The sequence below is a fragment of the Linepithema humile genome, chromosome 8 (genome assembly GCF_040581485.1).
Source record: "Linepithema humile isolate Giens D197 chromosome 8, Lhum_UNIL_v1.0, whole genome shotgun sequence".
NCBI lineage: Eukaryota > Metazoa > Arthropoda > Insecta > Hymenoptera > Formicidae > Linepithema > Linepithema humile.
In genome coordinates, this window is record NC_090135.1 from 11,622,872 (window position 1) to 11,642,055 (window position 19,184).

General features: G+C 38.3%; 1 protein-coding gene across 11 annotated transcripts; it reads left to right on the forward strand.

Annotated features, from left to right (window-relative positions):
• Nucleotides 1-174: 174 nt before the first annotated feature.
• Nucleotides 175-19,116, forward strand: Spn (Spinophilin). 11 transcript variants are annotated; one of them, XM_012369677.2, is made up of 19 exons: nt 175-498; nt 2,976-3,078; nt 3,283-3,557; nt 3,807-5,662; nt 6,880-7,963; nt 8,364-8,384; nt 8,754-8,975; nt 9,372-9,555; nt 9,784-10,047; nt 10,134-10,492; nt 10,889-11,165; nt 11,542-11,595; nt 12,288-12,593; nt 12,686-13,072; nt 13,570-13,822; nt 13,916-14,122; nt 14,222-14,359; nt 14,879-14,985; nt 15,134-19,116. In XM_012369677.2, the coding sequence occupies exons 3-19, from the start codon at nt 3,295-3,297 to the stop codon at nt 15,383-15,385; spliced, it is 6,234 nt and encodes a 2,077-aa protein (XP_012225100.1). In that variant the 5' UTR covers nt 175-498; nt 2,976-3,078; nt 3,283-3,294; the 3' UTR covers nt 15,386-19,116. The 11 variants fall into 11 exon arrangements, with proteins under 11 accessions (XP_012225100.1, XP_012225104.1, XP_012225103.1 ...); XM_012369681.2 differs by having other exon boundaries at nt 14,927-14,985; XM_012369680.2 differs by having other exon boundaries at nt 10,910-11,165.
• Nucleotides 19,117-19,184: the final 68 nt, after the last annotated feature.

Consider the following 19,184-nt stretch of genomic DNA (forward strand, 5'->3'; position numbering starts at 1 on the left):
GTCTTATTAAAGTCTACTTCTCATAAAACGACTCTTGTGACAGGTTTACAATAAAGATTACAGAAGTGCCAATATTAGAAGCAAAAAATTCCTAATATTTAAACCGTCGCCATATTTAAAATAACATTGCAGTTGACCATCTTGATTCATTTTCCACCGTGGTCAACACAGTCGGGCAGTGTCCGTCCGGCAGCTCGCGATGTGGAATTGTTCGTCGTGAAACGTCGATTGATAGGCGTGCAGAACGCGAATCGACGAGACCGACGTCGCGGCCAATTCGCCGCCTGTGGACATGGCGAATGTCCTAATCGCGCATTAATCAGCGCGAAACGGCACGCCGAAAACTCGTTGGCTGCGTCGGCTGTCGGCATCGCAAGAAAACGCGACGCGGCGACCGTAAACCGTCGTCGAAGCGCCGCCGAGCGGAATCGTGCGAAGTTGTGCGGCTCGCCCGACGGAGAGAGATGCTCGCGCGCACATGGTGACATCGTCTTCCGGGTCAGTTTCGAAAGTACTTAATTTTGTCGTGGAAACATGTCGCGGCAGTAAAGCTCGACACCTTCCAGTCGACGTCGTTGATCACGACGTTCCCGAAGGAGTCTCAGCGAGCTCGCTAAAGCGACGTTTTTACGGGGTGTCTATAGGGTGTAATGGCGATTGGGAAGGTGTTTTGTTTAATCCAGTTATAAAATTGGTGAATCTCAATATTGCATCTTGTTGTGTTAATTAGCATTTTGCTGTATTACTATTGATATTTTGACTGGACTGATTGTAAAATTCTGTTCAACAATCTGTGAGTATTGAGTCTACTGGCTATTGGAAACATGTTTAATGGAGCTGTGTTATTGATGAATTTAAAAATCATATTTTATTTTTAGTCTTGTTGATGTGCATTGGACTATATTGCGATATCGTTTTTATTTTAATAGAAGTGATATTGGAATTATCTAACAATTGTATTTTGATCATTGTTGCTAACTTGAAGAAACTTCTATTTAATGGAGCTATAAGATTGGTGAATTTAAAGATCAAATATATCTCATTAATTCTGTCAATATACATTTTTATGCTCTGAGTAAAGTCATAAGATTGTTTGTAATTGAAGTTTTATGTTGATCAAAATATCATGAACTGCATATTGAGTTTTCATAAATTTTAAGATTACATTTAGTTTATTTTATTAACTTATATTTTATTATATTTTTATGAACATTAATTATACTAATTTGTAATACAATTTTTAATCCTTTTACACAACTTGCATATTTATTTAATTTACAATTTTATTTTATGCTCCATTGTCTGAATTAGTCCATACACTTATATTTTTATTGAAATATTGATTAAAGGATTATAAAAATCATATAATAAATTTTGCATATATTAAGTGTAATATTTAGCAATTGCATTTTTTATAACAAAACTAAATTACAAGTTGTGTGATTTAATTAATATTAAGCACATTATGCATTATTATTAACATTGTGGAATATACATGATAATTATAATAACTTTCGTCACTATTACTCTGATTCTATTGAACAAATAACATGTAAAAGAATTCTTAGAAATTTCTTAGGTTAATTAATTCAAAACATAGAAAGATTTGTACATAGATATACAGATACATTTATATTTATCAAACTTCAAATATCTAGATACATTCACAGATACCTAGAATGTACCTAGATAACAACACTGTGTGAATGAACTCCATAACAAATACTATTCAATACATTACAAGCAGTTATAAATTTATCCACTGTCACGTAAGCAATTATGTGACCACACGAGCGAAGCAAACTTGCAGCTCTTTTCACATCTGTCTACCATAGGGATAGCACTCAAGTATTGATTGCAGCAGCATGGTGTGCTATGGGAGGAGGGTTGAAGCCCAGACAAGGCAGACCCACCTATTATGTGTTATACCTTATGCCTGCCATTCACCTTTTGTTCTCATTTTTAATATGCATAATAATTTATAATTTTTTAAATATGAATAACATATATATGCATAAACATATAAAAAAAATCATAAATATACAACATAACTTTTTAAAAAAATTTTACAAAATTTATTTGTTATAAATACTAAATGTTTAGGAGTATCAATTTATAAGTTGTAGTAACACACTTTTTGTTTATTACGATTTATATATGTATCTTGAAAATTGTGATAAGTATAATATTTATCTTTAAAAATTGTTCAAATACGTTATTATTTATCAAAGCGTAATTAGTATATAAACTATATAATTTTATATATAATTTAACTTATTTGTAACAAAATTAATCTTTATTCTATGAGACTTAATTATACATTGTTTCTTTTTATTTTTATTTTGATATTTTTAAAGATATTATTTTAATATTTTATTTTTATACATTTTTGTTATATTTTTTAAATATTCTAGACAAATGGGAGAGATAAAATATTTTTAAAATAAATTTTGGGGCGAGAAAAAGCTTATGGTATTAATTTTCTAAGGAAGCGAGTGTTCAAATTCTGTAAAGGTCAGGAAATCCAATTGACTGTGCTAATACGTGATAGCTATAGATAATAGTGGCATAAAATATATGTTCTTTGATATAATGCAAAAAGAATGAAATTTTATTACTCTTTTAACTGAATTCTAATTATGAAATTATTTCCAAATATGCAACTTTGTTTAGTTGAATATAAATTACAAAGATTATTGCTAATACATACAATTAAAAATTTATTGAAGAGTCATAAAATAAATGGAAATAAGAAAAAAATTAGTTTTATCAAACAATACTTAAAAACTGAAGAAATTAATTAATTGTGTGTACTTAGAAAAGTAAATCACTGTACATGTATCTAAATACTTTAACTCTTCCTTTTTAATTACTATTAATTACTTTTAATTAATTACTTTTTAATTACTATTAATTAATTACTATTTAATTATAATTAATCAGCCTACAAATCTAACAATTTATTTCTTTTACAGGTTGCTGCAATGAAGCACATTGAATGTATATGAATGACAATGGGCTGAAACGCTTGAATGATTAACACTTATACATAATTATCGCATACTTATTGTTAGTTAAGTAAGTAAAATATTCTATTAAATTTTAGTACAATTACTTTGTTAACACAAAGTTTCTTAATTAAAAAGATCTGCCAACATCTCACAATGTTTTGTTAAGGAAAGAAAGATTTTATGTTAAAATTTTATTAGATAAATTAAATTATGAAGATAATATTACAAAATAATTGAAGATATATTAATTCTTTTCGCTCTTTTGTTCAAGTTTGCGCCAAATATGGCAGCAATAGAAGAAAAGAAGCGAGTGGGTGGCTCCAAGGTATCAGCCATCGCAAACATCTTCCAGTCCAAGCCGCAACTAGATAATCTGAGCCATAGGACGAACAATATTCTGTCGGATGGATTTAAGGAGCCAACTGTTCCGCTGAAAGAGTCTCCGACGCAAGTAACAGTGGTCAGAACCGAGAGTCATGTGGCGCGTTTCAACAATGCTCGAGCTCTCTTTGAGAAACTTGGCGAGGAAAACAAATCAAACAGACCGTTAGTATATTGCGCGAATCATAAAAATTTATCTTATGCAATTATATTCTTTCGCTTAACTTTGTTAATTATGAATTTCATCAACTACGTTTTTGAATTGTGATCTTTGATTTTATCTATCCATCAGTTTGTGAATTATGATGAAATTAATTTTTCTCGCCTTTAATTATATTATTACTACAAAATTATATTCTGTTATCAAAATTTTTTAATTCGCGATACTAATTCTCTCGCTCGTTTTATTTACAGAGTGGAACGGGTCACGAAGCCGAACAATTTACACGGCCTTCGGTCACGTTCCAGCTCCGCGAATTCGGGTTCCGGGTGCACCTCGCCGGCGAGATCACCCCGTCCCCGCTCCCCTTCTCCTCCTGGCAGCCGCGAGCATCTGAGTACGTGGAGCGCCAGCGTGCCAGCTTTGAATGCGGAACGGCATTTCGAAAATGGCCACTGCGCGCCAGAGCGGCGTCCCAGCGCGGGCCTGAGTAAGTCCGAGCGAACGTTCGGCAAGGAAAACGACCGTCCGGAGAGGCCGGAAAAACCGGAGCGTCGGCCGAATTCAAAGGAACTCATCGAGAAGCAACGGAATTGGACCAGCCACTTTTCCAAGACCAGGCCAAGCCGCTACAATTCCGACCCGAACCGCTCGTTGGTGCAGACGTCTCTGAACTCGCAGAACACCCAGAGTCAGATCAAACAATCGACTTCCGTCGACGGGTACCAAAGCACAACGAGCTCGACGGCCAACGACTCCGCCAGTCCAGCCATCAGGTCAGCGAGCTTCTGCTCGGCGCGCTCGCCGCCGCCGCCGCTTCCGCCTGTCAGGAACTCGTCCGCAGCTGGCAGGAGGGAACGGCCGGCTAGCATCGCCGCCGTCAGCCCGTCTGATTTGCCGGAGAGCCCGGAGTACGCGACGGTAGAGAGATTTGACGATATCTCGCCGACGATTCCGGAGTATGCCGTTGTGCAAAAGACGAAGAAGCCTCAGGACAGTTCGAAGGAGATTCAAGATGGTGGCGCCGAGATGAATCAGGACTCCGCATTGCCGGAATACGCCGTTGTCCAGAAGAACCCCTCGAAGACGGCTTCGAAATTAGCAGATAGCTCCAAGGAGGCTTCCAAATTTACCGCACAGAATTTGAAAGGCGCGGCAACTCCTGGACCACCTCCAGGCAGTAAAGTTGTGACTTCAAAGTTAACTGATGGTGCCAAGGATGTTGTCAAGACTGCCGCACAACATTCGAAGAGTTCAACAACTACGGAAGTAGTTTCGGGGAACAAAACTGTGATTTCGAAATCAGCGGAGGCCATCAAAGAAGCTTCCAAGACCACTACACAAAATTTAAAGGGTCCATTAGTCGCGGAGGGAACTGCAGGATATAAAAGCGCGGTTTCAAGACCAACGGAGAGCACGAAAGAGACCTCGAAGACTTCCGCAGCTGCGGAGAATATACCAGTAATCAGAACTACGGTTACCAGGCCGCCAGAAGACTCGAAGGAGGAGCCCGCGGAAAATTTGAAAGAAATCGCAAAAGGCTCAGCAGCTGCAGAAGGAGTTGCAAATTTGAAAACTGCCGCGAACGAGTCGTCCGGGCAAACCAAGCCATCGGTGGTGCTGCAGTGTGAGGTTTCTAGTCCAATTCGAAGCGCCTCGATGGACAACATTCTAACGAGGAGAGAGAGCGATCTGCTGGAGGCGCCGGAATACCTGAACTATCCACCGAGTCCGATTCATTCGCCGGCAAAGACCTCCGAATGGCGTAACGAGTGGCTGGCGAAGAACGACGAGATCTTGAAGAGAACCGTGGACTTGAAAGACCTGAAGTCTTCGTCGCGGGAAGCTCTAGAGACGGAACTGTGCGGCGAAGTGGTCAGGCCGGATCCGAGACCCGACTGGGCCAGACCGATCGCAACCGCGAAACGGAAAGAGAACCGAGAACCGGACGACAAGAGAACCGAGCAGATACGTTCCCCGGAATCCGAACTGGGTCTGCCGTCCGCGGGCACCGACAGTGCCTCGTCCAGCATGAGCTCGCCTAGCTCACCTTCCAAGGACAGCAAGGAGGAGAAGGCGGAGAAGGAGATGTCGGAGAAACATCAGACAGGTAAGTTAGATTCGCAGAAAAAATGTATGAAACTTTGCGAGATCAAGAATCTTTATTTTCAAGTGGAAGAAATATATTAATAAATTTAAAAAATAATTATTGAGAAACTATGAAAAAGACGATAGAGAAAAGTAATAGTGAATAAATTTGTGTGATTTTAATTATTAATTTTATATATTGATTTATTTATATTTATTTATTATGTTTGAAACACATTTATGATGAAGAATTGCTTGGAAAGTTAAACTCTTACATTTTTGCGAAACTGTTGACGAAGCCAGGTGATTTTTCGTTGTCGTGGGCTGGCATGGCAGTACGCCAAAGTGCCAAAAAGTAAAAGTACCAGACGTGGCCCCTCTTCTTTCCCCTTTTCTCCTTCCCTTGCTCTGCCGCCTCCTCCTACCAGTGTGCCATTGGTATTATTTATAGAAATCACTGTGTGGCTTGTCCAGCAGCCAAACGCTCGTGCCTCGCGTTTACGTTGCAAAAGTGTCTCTGAGGCTTTTCACAGAATTTTGAAATTTGGAAATCATCAATGCTGTGCCTTAAATATATTTTTGATCATTGCAGTGACTTCTCTGACAATCGAATGAATTATGATGCATTTTATAAATATGAAAATCAGTTTGTAAAAAATTTTATAATACATGTGATATAAATTTCTAAAAATAGAAAATAAAAATAAAAATATTAGTTTATCGATAAATATATATTTATATAGAAAAGTAAGACAGTTTTTGAATAATTTATTGAGGAAGAAATGTATATAATTTTGTAAGCAGAATTTCATTTCGAATGTTCTTGTTTACTGAATTAATGAACTAATAAAAAATTGAAGAAGTTGAATTAAATAAAATATAATTCATTAAAATTATATTAACCAACGTTGGATAATCTATGTTTTTAATGTAAAACTGAGTTTGTGTCACAGTTTGTTTAACCAAGCTAAAAGTTAGACTCTCCGTGTGAATGTGTAATCTTTTGACAGAGTATACAAGAATATAATAGCGTTCATTTATGAAACGTTGTGCTACATTTTGTACAATCAAAATTTTTATACTTATTGGAGCCCGACGTACTCCAGAAAAACGTAAAGTTATGTGTCTGCGATTACTTTGCATCGATTGTGGAGGTATTTTAAATGTTTTTTTTTTGTTTTTTTTTTTCAAAACAATTTAATCCCAGTATTTTTAATGTCATGTATTTTTCAAATCAAGGTCGCAACAGCTATGACTTGGAAACAGAGGATCAGGAGAAGCCGGCTACGTACCAGAGCTGCGTCTCGGACATGGAGAGTTTCTCCGAGAAAGACCAATTCAAGTTCAATGAAACAGACACGACCACGGTCATTCGGCGTTCCCATGTACGCCTTGATCTTCAGGCTGCAGGTCTGGGCCCACGTCCACCCTCCGTCATCAGTTCCGATCAAGAGTATCCGCCGCTGGAACACAAAAACATCCCTATACCCTCTCCGTACGCGAAAAAGCTGCAGCAGAGTGAGGAGACCGTTTCGCAGAACAATACCGAGTGCAAGACTCAATCAAAGCCGAGCACGGAGACGAAGAATCACAGCAACGCCACGGAAGTGATAAAGATGAATTCGACGGAAACTGCGCTGGAGGCGAAGGCAAAGCCCGGTAACGATGGCTTATGCCAGAAGACAGTCTCGAACGCGAAGAACGATCAAATTAAAATCAGTGTGAAAGAGAAGATCGCGAAGAACAGGGAGGAGGTCTCCGGCAAGCGTTCCAGCTTCGTCGAGGCGGAGAGCAAGGTCGACAGTATGGACAAAGACAACAGTCGCGGTCAAGAGATCAACAATTTCGGACTCATCGCGAAGGAGGGCAAAGACGAAGAGAAATACATAACGGAGGTGGGCAAATGTGAAATCAGCAATAGAAAGGAGTGCATCGCGGCGGTGAACAGCGTTCTGAGCAAGAGGCTGGAGAGCATGGAGCAGCCGCAGACGACGTGGGAGCAGGAGAAGCAGAAAGCTGAGCTGGCAAAGCTCAGGCTGTCGGAGAACTACAATCAGGACGCCTCACCGGCGTCCAGCGTGCTCTCGCAGCGACATTCCGGCAGGAAATCCATCGAACACTCTGCGTCGGAGAGCAGTCAACACGACGACAGTGATTCCAGCGACACGAAGACCATCGTCAATGCGGATTGCGCGACGATAGAGATGCAGAATAGCTCCGCCGAAGTCGCCGAGACGCCCACGAAGACCAGTGCCAATCATATCGCCCCTGTAACACCGGACACCATGACGCCGGACGAGGCGGAGAATCTGTTGAGCTCTCGGTAAGTATTCCGTGAGTAAAAACAGGAGTTTCTATAGTCGGTGTATAGATTGCACTTGAAGTTTTTCCAACAAGTTTTTGTCGAACGAGTGACTATTTTTTTGGAATATTTAATTTCCTTGAAAATTAATATCGATAGAGAAAGATAGATTTTTGGAATGAGACGCTGTCTTTGGAAGACGCTTTTAGCGAACCTAGTAACTCAGTAACCATTGCGCTCGGAAACAGCGATTGCATTTTAGCGTGTCGTTTATATTTCATGGTACAAGAGATTTCTTTTGCTGCTGTTTTGCAGCTTAACTTTTCATTTGACGCTTAATAACTTTATTTTCTTTCGTTTCGATTCTAATACGTTCGTGTTTATTTGAATGCAAATCTGCCGATTGCCTCGGTCCGTGCAGCATCTTAGAGAAGAAGATCAGGTGAGTACATCTGGAATTCTGTGATCGAATAACAGAAGCAGATATGTCATCGAAGATTAATAATGCTGTCATACTTTAAGAAGACTGTCATATTCTCAATTATATAAATATTAAGCGATAAAAGATTTAATGAGTTGCTAAATATAAAGAAATCTCAATTAAATATTACATAATAAGTTACTTTTCCATAAAAACCTCTAGATACTGAATATTAATAATAATAGAAAATAATATCGAGGCATCTCGTAAATGAAGAATGTATTTAATCGACCTAACTGCTTCTGCCATTCGATTGCACAATCGACTCGCTATCAGCAATCACGTAATACGTTCGTAAAGCCAAGTGAATGACTCGTGAACGTAAATTAGACAAGGTTCGGCGTTACTATCGGATGAGGAAGCACAGGAGATAGCGAGGCTGTTGTCTCCTACCAGTGCTGATGGTGCAGTAGGTGACGGGATTTCTAATGACAAGGATAAGGAAGGACAGGACAGGGATAGAGACGACCAGGACAACACGCCCGACTGGCTGTCCGATGTCCTGTCTGCTCCTGATTCCAGTCTTATCAATAGCGCCACTCATGATTATAGGTGAACGAGCTTATTTTTTTTAAGTCATTTCGTTGCGTCTTTTCCTCAATTTTTCGCATTTGTATTTTCATCCTTTGTTTCTTCTTGATGAATTTCTTCTGAATGATTTTAAACATTGAATTCTTGGATTTTAGACTCCTTGTTTTTGGATTCTTGAAGCTTATAAGATTCTTGGACTTTAATCTGTCGAACACTTTTTGGATATTAAACGTTTCAATTCGTATCAATTCTTAAACAATTAAATCTTTCAACTGAATCTATGAACTTTTTTCAAAATCTCTCAAAATCAAAATTTCTCAGACTTCTAGAATCCTCAGATTTATACACGTAATTAATTTTTTTATCAATTTTTATCACTCGTTAAATTCGTCGTTATTAAATCTCTTCTTACTTTAGTTTGTCTCACAGATCTCGCAGCGACCTGACGATAGACTCGTTAACCGAAAGTCAAGTAGGATCAGTGACGGGAAGCGAGAGCGGACTGCTAGGCTCCGTCAGCAGCTTAAACGACACTCAGGAAGCTAACGACGATACTGAAACCGAGCAACAAGATGACTACGTTCCGATTCCAGGAAAAATTGTAATAATAAAGCTCTATTTGTTTCTTTTCTCAATTAGATTAAATAAAAAATAACTTAAATTAGTAAAAAGAAATTGGAAGAGAAATGCAAATTGAGAAAAAAAATATTTATTAAGAAAAACAACATGTAGCTTTTTTACATTCGTTTCTGTATATAAAAAATTTCATTTTCTGATCTTTTTATTAATTAAGATGTAAGCGTCATTAACTTGGCTTGTGATTTTTCAGATACTCGTAGAGAATGGTGTGCATTATTTCGAGGATGGCCACTTTTGGATGGAGGTGGCGGGAATTCCGGAGTCCGACGAAGACGATGAGGACTATCCGTCCACTGTACCTATCAAGAAGATCACGAAAGTGTCTTTTGACACCGGCCCGATGCGCGTTTATTCCACGCATTCTGTCAATGAATACGACCGTCGCAATGAGGATGTTGATCCTGTGGCCGCCAGCGCAGAGTACGAGCTAGAGAAACGCGTTGAAAAAATGGAGGTAATGCTAAATAACATTTAATTTTATATTAAATACACTTTGAAACATTCCATAACTAATTAAAAAAAAAAAAAAAAAAAATCTAGGTCTTTCCGGTGGAACTGATGAAGGGTCCAGAAGGTCTAGGCCTTAGCATCATCGGGATGGGCGTTGGTGCTGATGCGGGTCTCGAGAAACTGGGCATCTTCGTGAAGACAATTACTGAGAAGGGGGCAGCTGCACGCGAAGGGCGAATCCAAGTGAACGACCAGATCGTCGAGGTTGACGGCAAAAGTTTGGTCGGCGTGACACAAGCTTATGCCGCCAGCGTGCTCAGGAACACTTCCGGTCTTGTGCGATTTGTCATTGGCAGGGAGAGAGATCCCAAGAACTCGGAAGTGGCGATGCTGATTAGGCAAAGTCTCCAGGCTGATAAAGAAAGGGAGCTGGCGAACGCTGCTAATAGGTAAATATATAAATATTTATGTGATTTGTTTTTTTATTTTAAATAGTTTAATAATTATTATCTAATTATTGTTTATTATTATTTTCATATTGATCAATTTTATACAACATTAAATATGATAATTTACATTTATTTCATAAGAGTTAGATTGAATTATTTATAGAAAATATATGATACTTTTATCATGTTTCGCGACTTGAAATTTTCAAACACTTTACCTTTGCTGCGTTCCCAATGATGACTTATCCTTGCTCGCAAATATTCCGTGACGACACATGGTGGCCACTCTAACGATAGCTCGAGGCATCTTGGAGTGCTGAGGGAATCGCAATTTCTATAGCAAACTGCATAATTTCCTGTTACGTAAATCGTACTTCAGCCAACATTGAGAGAAAGGAACTTAATATTTGCAAACAGGAAGCTCAACTTCTCCGATGCTTCTCCCGACGGTCAACGAGGGAGCGAGGATATCTCCATCGGCAGCGGGATGAGCGGAATCCCCGGTTCGCCGGCGATGTCCTCCTGCTCGGAAGGGGAACCACCTCACAGCCCTATCGAGAATTACCTGTCGCCTTCTAGTCGCAGCCGATCTCCGATACTCAGCTCGTCCATGCCAGCGCACGTTGCTACCACCCAAAGCGACGTGGATAGTCTGAGACAGCTCTTGCAAGAGGTATTTTGTGCGCTTACATGTTATCTTTTATAGTGTATCCAGTTTTATTCGTATTTGTTTTAGAAAATTAATTTAGTAAGTTTCTAATTTTTTTCAACGTGTACATGCAGTGTTTGTCAGTTTTGTCTCTAGATAGTCTCTAGATTAATGTTGTACGTTTTAGCAGTTATTTTTTTACGATATATAACGCATACATTTTGTACATATTTTTGTCCATGTTTTATGTGTGTGCGTGTGTATGTATGTGTAGGTTAAGAATCTACGCGCGTTTGTATATATGATAAATGTTCACTGCTCAATTGCACAGTGTGTACTTATTGATTTTCTTTTATTTTTGTTTCGCTTATGCACTATGCGTGTCGTTGGTTGCTTGCAGAGTCAATATAAACTTGCATTAGCAGACGAGGAAGTCGAAAAGCTCAAAGCAAAGGTAACGTAATATTATAACAGTTATTCATAAATAATTAATTGCAATAATTTATTCGTTATAATTGCTTGAATTAATAGGGGAGTCTATCGACAGTGCTACAAATTTTCACGGCAGAGTGTTAGCAGAAATTTGAAGCAGGAATTTGTTAACGAAGTATGGGAAATATTTCGTTTAAACAAAATAAGCACTGTTTGATTTTTGCTATCGATCTGATTTCAAGTTGTGTCGACAGGCTGCCTGCGCAACAGGGGCTTAATGCGGACGCAGTTTGCCGGAATATTCTGATTTGCTATCACACTGCTACACCATACCGTTAATATTTTGCTTAGTGGGTAACGTTAACGTAATGTAGAAGATTAACGTTAAGTATAAAATATATTTTAGAAGAATAAGAAAAGAGATTTATATATATATATGATTATTTGTGCTTATCATATATTCTTACTCATACTTTAACGTGCTCTTCTTCACATGCCTTTCTTCCTGTCTACACTGCATCAACAATGCATGGCATATTGTGTATGGGCGTGTATTCTGTAAGGTGATAGTTTAACGTGTCTATGCGTTACTCTATATTAATTCATTCGTGCGTTTCATGTATCTTATTTTTCCGTATCATTTTACATACAATTTATTTGATACGAGTGTTTTGTAGCGTCAACGTTATGTTATAACCTTTTTATCTTGGACAGCTGGTGGAATTGGAAAACAGTGGAGCAGGCAGCGAGGAGTATGCGGCTAAGCTGCGAGAATCGGGATTACGCCTCCACGAGTCGGAGAGAGCGCTGGGCACCGCTCGCCAGGATCTGTCGACGGCCCGGGAAATGCTGGCCCAGGCGACGGCGCAGAACGCGGTCATGCAACAGAAGTACGCCAGGGCCAGGAGAGCCGCCAGGGAGCTGCGAGCGGACATCACGGCTCGCGATGAGTTCTACCAGCAATTGTTGCAGGAAAAAGATACAGAGTACAACGCGCTGGTGAAGAGTTTAAAGGACAGAGTATGTAACGAGTTGAAACCGGAGGTTTGATGAACAATTCGATTTCGGAAAGAGCAGCTGTTTTGGAACGAAAAAAAAAAAAATTATTCCAGGTGATCACGCTAGAGGTGGAGTTGACGGAGACACAAAGGCGATTTGGTCTACCGGTACGGTTGCCGTACGATAACGCCACTGCCAGGATAGTAACACCGCAGCTCTCTCGCAGGCAACTGCCGCCACCGCCTTCGTCGAGCAGCTGCCAACTCTCCGACACGGAGACCTCCGATCTCAGCAGCCCAGACGATGGCGACAAGACTGCTACTGTCGAAAGAAAACTGCCACTACCGTTGCCGGTGAAGGAGGAGCTGGATCGCGCTGTACCGGCCCATCGTCTGCTGGACAACTCCGCCGGCAAGAGTAAGGCGGAGCTGGCGAGCAGAGGCGGTCTGGCAAATCGCCAGCTGCCAAAGCGGTCTGGAGGTCTCAGCAACAGCAGTTCTGTATGTTTCCGCTCTCTCGTCCATTAATCCATTAACGGTCATAATTATGATACACAACATTATGATTAACAAAAGATACATTTTGAGGGATTATTCGCGCTTATTATCTTTATTTATACTTTAACATGCTTTTCTTCACAGATTCTCCTTGTTTTTTCTCTCTGTCTACACTGCATTAAGATGCATGGCGTATTGTGTATGGCATATATACATATTCTGTTAGGCGATAGTTTCACGTATTCTATGTTGATTCTATGTTAATTTAAAAAATATATTTGTACACTTTATGTATCTTATTTTTCGTATCTTTTTATGTGTAATTTATTTTATATCAGTGTTTTGTAGCCTTAATGTTATAATCTTGGACAATGCACTGTGGAGCACAAGTCTTAAAAATTAACAAAAAAAAAAGAAACAATAAAATTAAGTTAATTGTTAAATACCGAAAAGATTTTTTAACGATGAAACTGCATGATTAACGAATCTTGTAATTTTAGGATTACGGACTGGACGAATCGGGCGACAATACGGATGATGATTCCTCGTCGAAACTCACCTCGCAGGACAGCAGGTCGCCCAACGACTTGAAGCAGTCCAACCTGAGTTCCTACTCCAGCACTTCGTCCATCAGCTCGCTTAAAGGCAAGGCGCACATGGATCCTATACATCCTACTGCGATCCGACAGCACAGCACCATCAGCTCGCAAGTCAGGGCGATGACCGAGCAGAGCTGGCCTCAGTCGCAGAAGAGTATGCCTCTTCTTTAATGCGTTAATTAATAAATTAATTCTAGTTTTCCGTTGACATATTTAAGAAAAAAAAACGCTAATGTTTTCCTATCAGCAACTTTAACCGGACCACCTGCGTCGCTGGCGGAGCAACTGAAGCAGGTCTTAGCCGAGAGAGAAAAACGACTTGGCGGAAACGATTCCTCGAGAGAGAGTTCCGGAGACTTCAGCGATCTCAATCTTCATAATAACGATCCGACCATGGTCACGCATCATCTTGTAGAGGAGATACGACAAGCTGTTAACGAGGCTAATCAAAGAGGTGAATAAAAATAGAAACTGTGGTGAAAATACATTAATTCAATTACAATTAATTGCAACAATAGTAATAATCGGATTATATTGCGATCAAACTTTTCAGTGAAAAAAGTGTCGATTCCTCCGTCGAATTTGATCGGCAGTGGAGGCGCGCCTTGGCATCATCCAGGAAGTTCTCCGTCAAGCTTATCCTCTGGCGGTTCTATCAGTCCTCCTGGAATCGATCCTACTGGCATCGCAGGTACTGAAGCCGTTCTACTTATTAACCCTTTGCAGTCCTTTGTCAGAATGAACTCGACATAGTGTTTCATAACAATCCCACGCAATAATTATAATTTTCAAACTGTTTTAATCTTTATAAAATTTTTTAGATAACAATAGTTAATTATTATATTTATTTTATCCGATAGCCTTAAAATTAAGACAAAACTTGCTTGTTATTAACTTATTCGTCGAAATTAATTCAAACCGCAAAGGATTGATATACAGTCTCGGCACTAACGCTTCGATCACTCAATCAGGAATTAAAGAATTTCAATATGTATTAAAAGATTTCGATATAGAATTAAATACTTCAATTAGTTAGTTACTCTTTTAATTCGTCTATGCAATTAATAACGCTTTATCTTACAAATATAATCTCGCTTTTTATATGGGTAAAAAATAATTGCTGATTAGAGTGATTACTAATAGCGTGATAAGATCCCCCCCCCCCCCCCCCAATTACTTACTTTCCATCATGCATGCATTATCAATGTAGATTCGAGCACAGTTTGGTTGCCCGCTCACCTAAGCGACTTTGGTTTAGGTGACAAGAAGTCTCACTTTTGGCAGAACGCGCCGGTCACTGATTGGTCCAAAGAACAAGTGAGTATTAGAATTTCTTTGAACAAAATAATTTAAGATTGCAGAACTTAGTTCTACAAACTATCTTGGGTTTATATTTAAGAAAAATGGAAAATTTTATATTATATTCTTAAAATATCTTCTTAAAAAGAAGAATGCTCTCTTTTAGGTTTGCCAATGGTTGACGGGAATCGGTTTGGAACACTTTTCTCCTCAATTTTTGGAGAGCGGCATTAACGGGAGCAACCTGCTGCGTTTGGAATCGAGAGAACTGAAGGCCCTGGGGATCTACAGCGAAGCTAAAGCGCATTTGAAGCGCAAACTGAAGGAATTAAGGGCCCAGGCCGATCGTGAGCGCAAAGAGCGTAAGGAAATCGAGCGAATGCGACGAAAAGCGGAAAAAGCTGCGCGGAAAAAATAGCTTACGTATAAACTAGATTCGTTTGATATCAGTTAAGCATCCGGTAAGGCGATGCAAATTTTCTGAATGCGAGATGTACAGGGTATCTCGAAAGAGGTAGACGAAAAAATTAATAATAAGTATTCATCGGAATTCATTGACGAGTTATATATTTTTAGGAAAAAATTGGAAAATTTATTTTTTGTGAAAATTTTTGAGGAAAAAAGAAGTTAAATGTAGAACTAAAAATGACGCCGTCCATTTTTCATACAGGGTGTCACATAGAAAATTACATGTTCTTAAAAAAAGTATTATTCGATAAGATAATGAAAGAATTTAATACAAACAATTCCTTCGAATTGTGCTTGTTTGATATTGACATTCATTATCAGTTTATCTTTTAAAACAATTAATTTAATGATTGAGTTCCAGACAGTAATTGAGATATTATAATTATATTGCAAAATTTTTGTAATAACAATTGAAATAATTATTTCAAATAATTCCTAATAATGATTAAAATTATAGTATTAATTTTTATATTAAGTTAATCGCGAATAATTTATACTTAATTATGATTGTGAATTATTTGAAATAACTAACAATAATAATAATGACCTTGATAATTTTTTATAATTCAATATTATTTATTATTAGGAATTAATTTTAATTGAAAGAATTATATTTTAATAACTTATTGTTAACTTTTGATAATTTTTTTAGTTTTAATCGGTTTTAATCAAGAGGATGATTGTTTTCGTTAATTATAATTATTTCCTAATAATAATCGGGCGCACAATAACACAATATGACTCTTAATAATTAAAATTATTACAGTTAATTTCTAATGGTAAATTAAATTACCTCTTTTTGAGACACCCAGTATATTCTGGCGTTTTCTTCAAGATACTCTACTTCCGTTCATAGTTCGTTTCCTTAAATAAGGGCCATGTATTGCGCCTCTGCATTTACTTGTTATTGCCATACTTATTATACTTTCGCTATTAAGTTTTTTTCAATTATTAATACTATTTAACGGTGAACGTGTGTGTGTGCGCGTGTGCGCGTGTGTGTATGTATTTGTGTGTGTATGTGCGCGCGCGAATGTGTGTAAAAAGCAAGCAATCTAGCTAAACGGCCGCGTTCTAGCTGCACGTTTAGCCCTAAAAACAACGGCTGCGCGATTTCTGCTTTAATAAATGCCGTTCTTTTGTGGAAAGAAAAAATTATCTTTTACCGCTAGTCGGCCGCTAGAGCGCGGAGAGTGTGTAATAAACTGTCGTGTCACTTAAAAATACACTCTTTTGTAATTGTACGTACGTATATAGTATATATACTGATGCATACATACATGTACGTGTATGTACGTATGTGTGTGTGTATAGTTGTGTAAGCATTGTTCCCGTATTTATTTATATGATCGCGTTTAACGGCGCTTTTCCCCACAATTAAGAATTGATCTTTCAGATAGACGTTTCAACGTAATCGTTGTCTTCTTTCTCGATTTTATATAATGCGTCGTCAACGAATTATCAATTGATTATTAATTATTCATTAAAGGTTCATCTCTGATCAATTATATTAAACTTTTAAAAATTCATATCTATACTGAATAATTGTACAAATTTTTATTTTTTCTCACTTGACTGAATAGCAAAAAGATAACGATTGAATATAAATATAATATGAATAGATTATTTATAATTATAAGAAACATCGGTAATATTTGTTATATCAATATTATATCATCGGCTTTTCTATCTTATCAATATTTTTCATGAGAAATGCGATTAATCGCAATATGATGGGAAAAGAGAGAAAAAATAAAATTGATCAGAGACAGCCAGTATACTTTGTAGACTTGCTATAATTACTTTGTAATTAAGAAACATATCTCTTTGTAATTTATATTTATTCGTTCCAAATTTGCTCAAAGCAATACCTTTCGCACTAAGCCAAATGTGTCAGCAGATTTGCATTCTCCCCTCAATCATTTCCCACAGAACTGTCAAAACGCTCGCAAAAAAAGACTCGAGAATGAGTCCTTCGCGTCGTCGAGCTGTAAATGCTGGGACACTCAGTGTCGTACATTCCACACGAATCGGATAGGACGAAGTGGCCAAATGCTGCTCCCGCACGAAGAAGAGAGCCTGAATACGCGAAAGGCTGCGAGATCGGACGCGAAACCGCGTCGGAGACGAGGACGTGCGTACCACTGTACGCGTACTTATTTATAATAGCATTGAACTTTTCGCGCTCCATTTCGAACATTTCGACACACTTCGCCGCGAGCAGTCGGAGAAATGTTGAATTCTGGGGCATAATGTGTAAATATACGTATGTACTGAGCGACGATTAATAATGACGACGGGTGAGAGACAATTAATATGTATGTATGTATGAGTCGTGTGCGTGTGTGCGAGTGGCGTGAGTCTGCGGAGCGACAAAGAAAACCGATTACAGTGTCATAATGCTACTCTTTACGAGGCATAATCCTCTGCATTTTCATCGTGAATCCTTATAGAAGTCCTCCATTACTGCGACACGCACTTGTTGTTTCTGTTGTTACACTCACAACGAACTACGGGAATGAATTAATCCGTGTTTCTTATAAGAATTGTAATCTGTTGATTGTCGTTGACGAGACGTCGACGGAACGATCCCTTCGCACTTCAATTATCCGTAACGAAATGTTGCTTTTACTTCCTGCGATACTTCCTTTAATCGATACTTATTAAGGATCGTCGGATCTTGAGCTTTGAGGATTTTTTCAGCGTTGGATCTAGAGATCCCGGGATGTTTCAAACCCGAAAGCATCAGATTGTTCCATTTGCGGATCTTTAGATCTCTGGAATTTAAGTTTTTACTTTCAAACCTTTGGATTGTTTACTTACCGAGCTCTTTTTGGATCTCTGGACGCGAATCTTTTAACTTTCGTTAACGTTCAGATTTCTAGATTGCATTCGCAAATATCTGAATGTTTTAATCGATCGATGAATTGCTATTTACTCGTAGCTATATCCTTGATTGGATTTCCTGTTACTTGTTAGATCTAGATCGTGGCATCCTATTGCTCTTTGACCATGTAAATCCTCAAATCCCGGATTCTCATTTATGTATTTCCGTTCCTTAAGAATGGACCCTTCACAAAACCGACTGATTTATCATAAGTTTTGTAGCCAACTTTCAACGAATCACTTAGCCACGTAACTTCGAGGAGCGCCTCATACACGATCCAATTTAATCGCAAGATTCAGCTGAGATCTTTAGAAATCGCTTGGTAAACCATTTTTATTCAATTATGTTGCGTAATTTTTTGACAGTGGCAATTAATTAATCAGGAACAAGAGAGTAATACTTAAACCGGCATACTGCTAATGATAGACGCAATTTGGCATTTTGATTAATCGTGAGTGAGCAATGTAATATATTTAATTTTACATTACAAATGCTTGGAACCTGAAAAACATGTCGATCATATTTTTTTCGAAAAAAACGTTATCTCTTTTGCTACATTGCTTTTGTTGGATCGTGTACGATTTGAGTCATGTACATGTTTCCATTGATTAGAGATTGTTGCTCATGAAGAGGAAAGTGTTTGAAGCGATGAAGAGAAGATGATGATAATGATACTGATATTGATAATGGAGGTACATGCGAAACGGCAGCTTTTTAATATGTCTACGAAAAGTATTGTCAAAACAAATACTCTTGAACGTTTTAATTAAAAGTAATTCGTACGATACATAGAATTTGAATCTTTCTACTGTCTATCCTGGATTTTTAATGTAAGGCTAATAATTTCATTATTTTTGCTTTG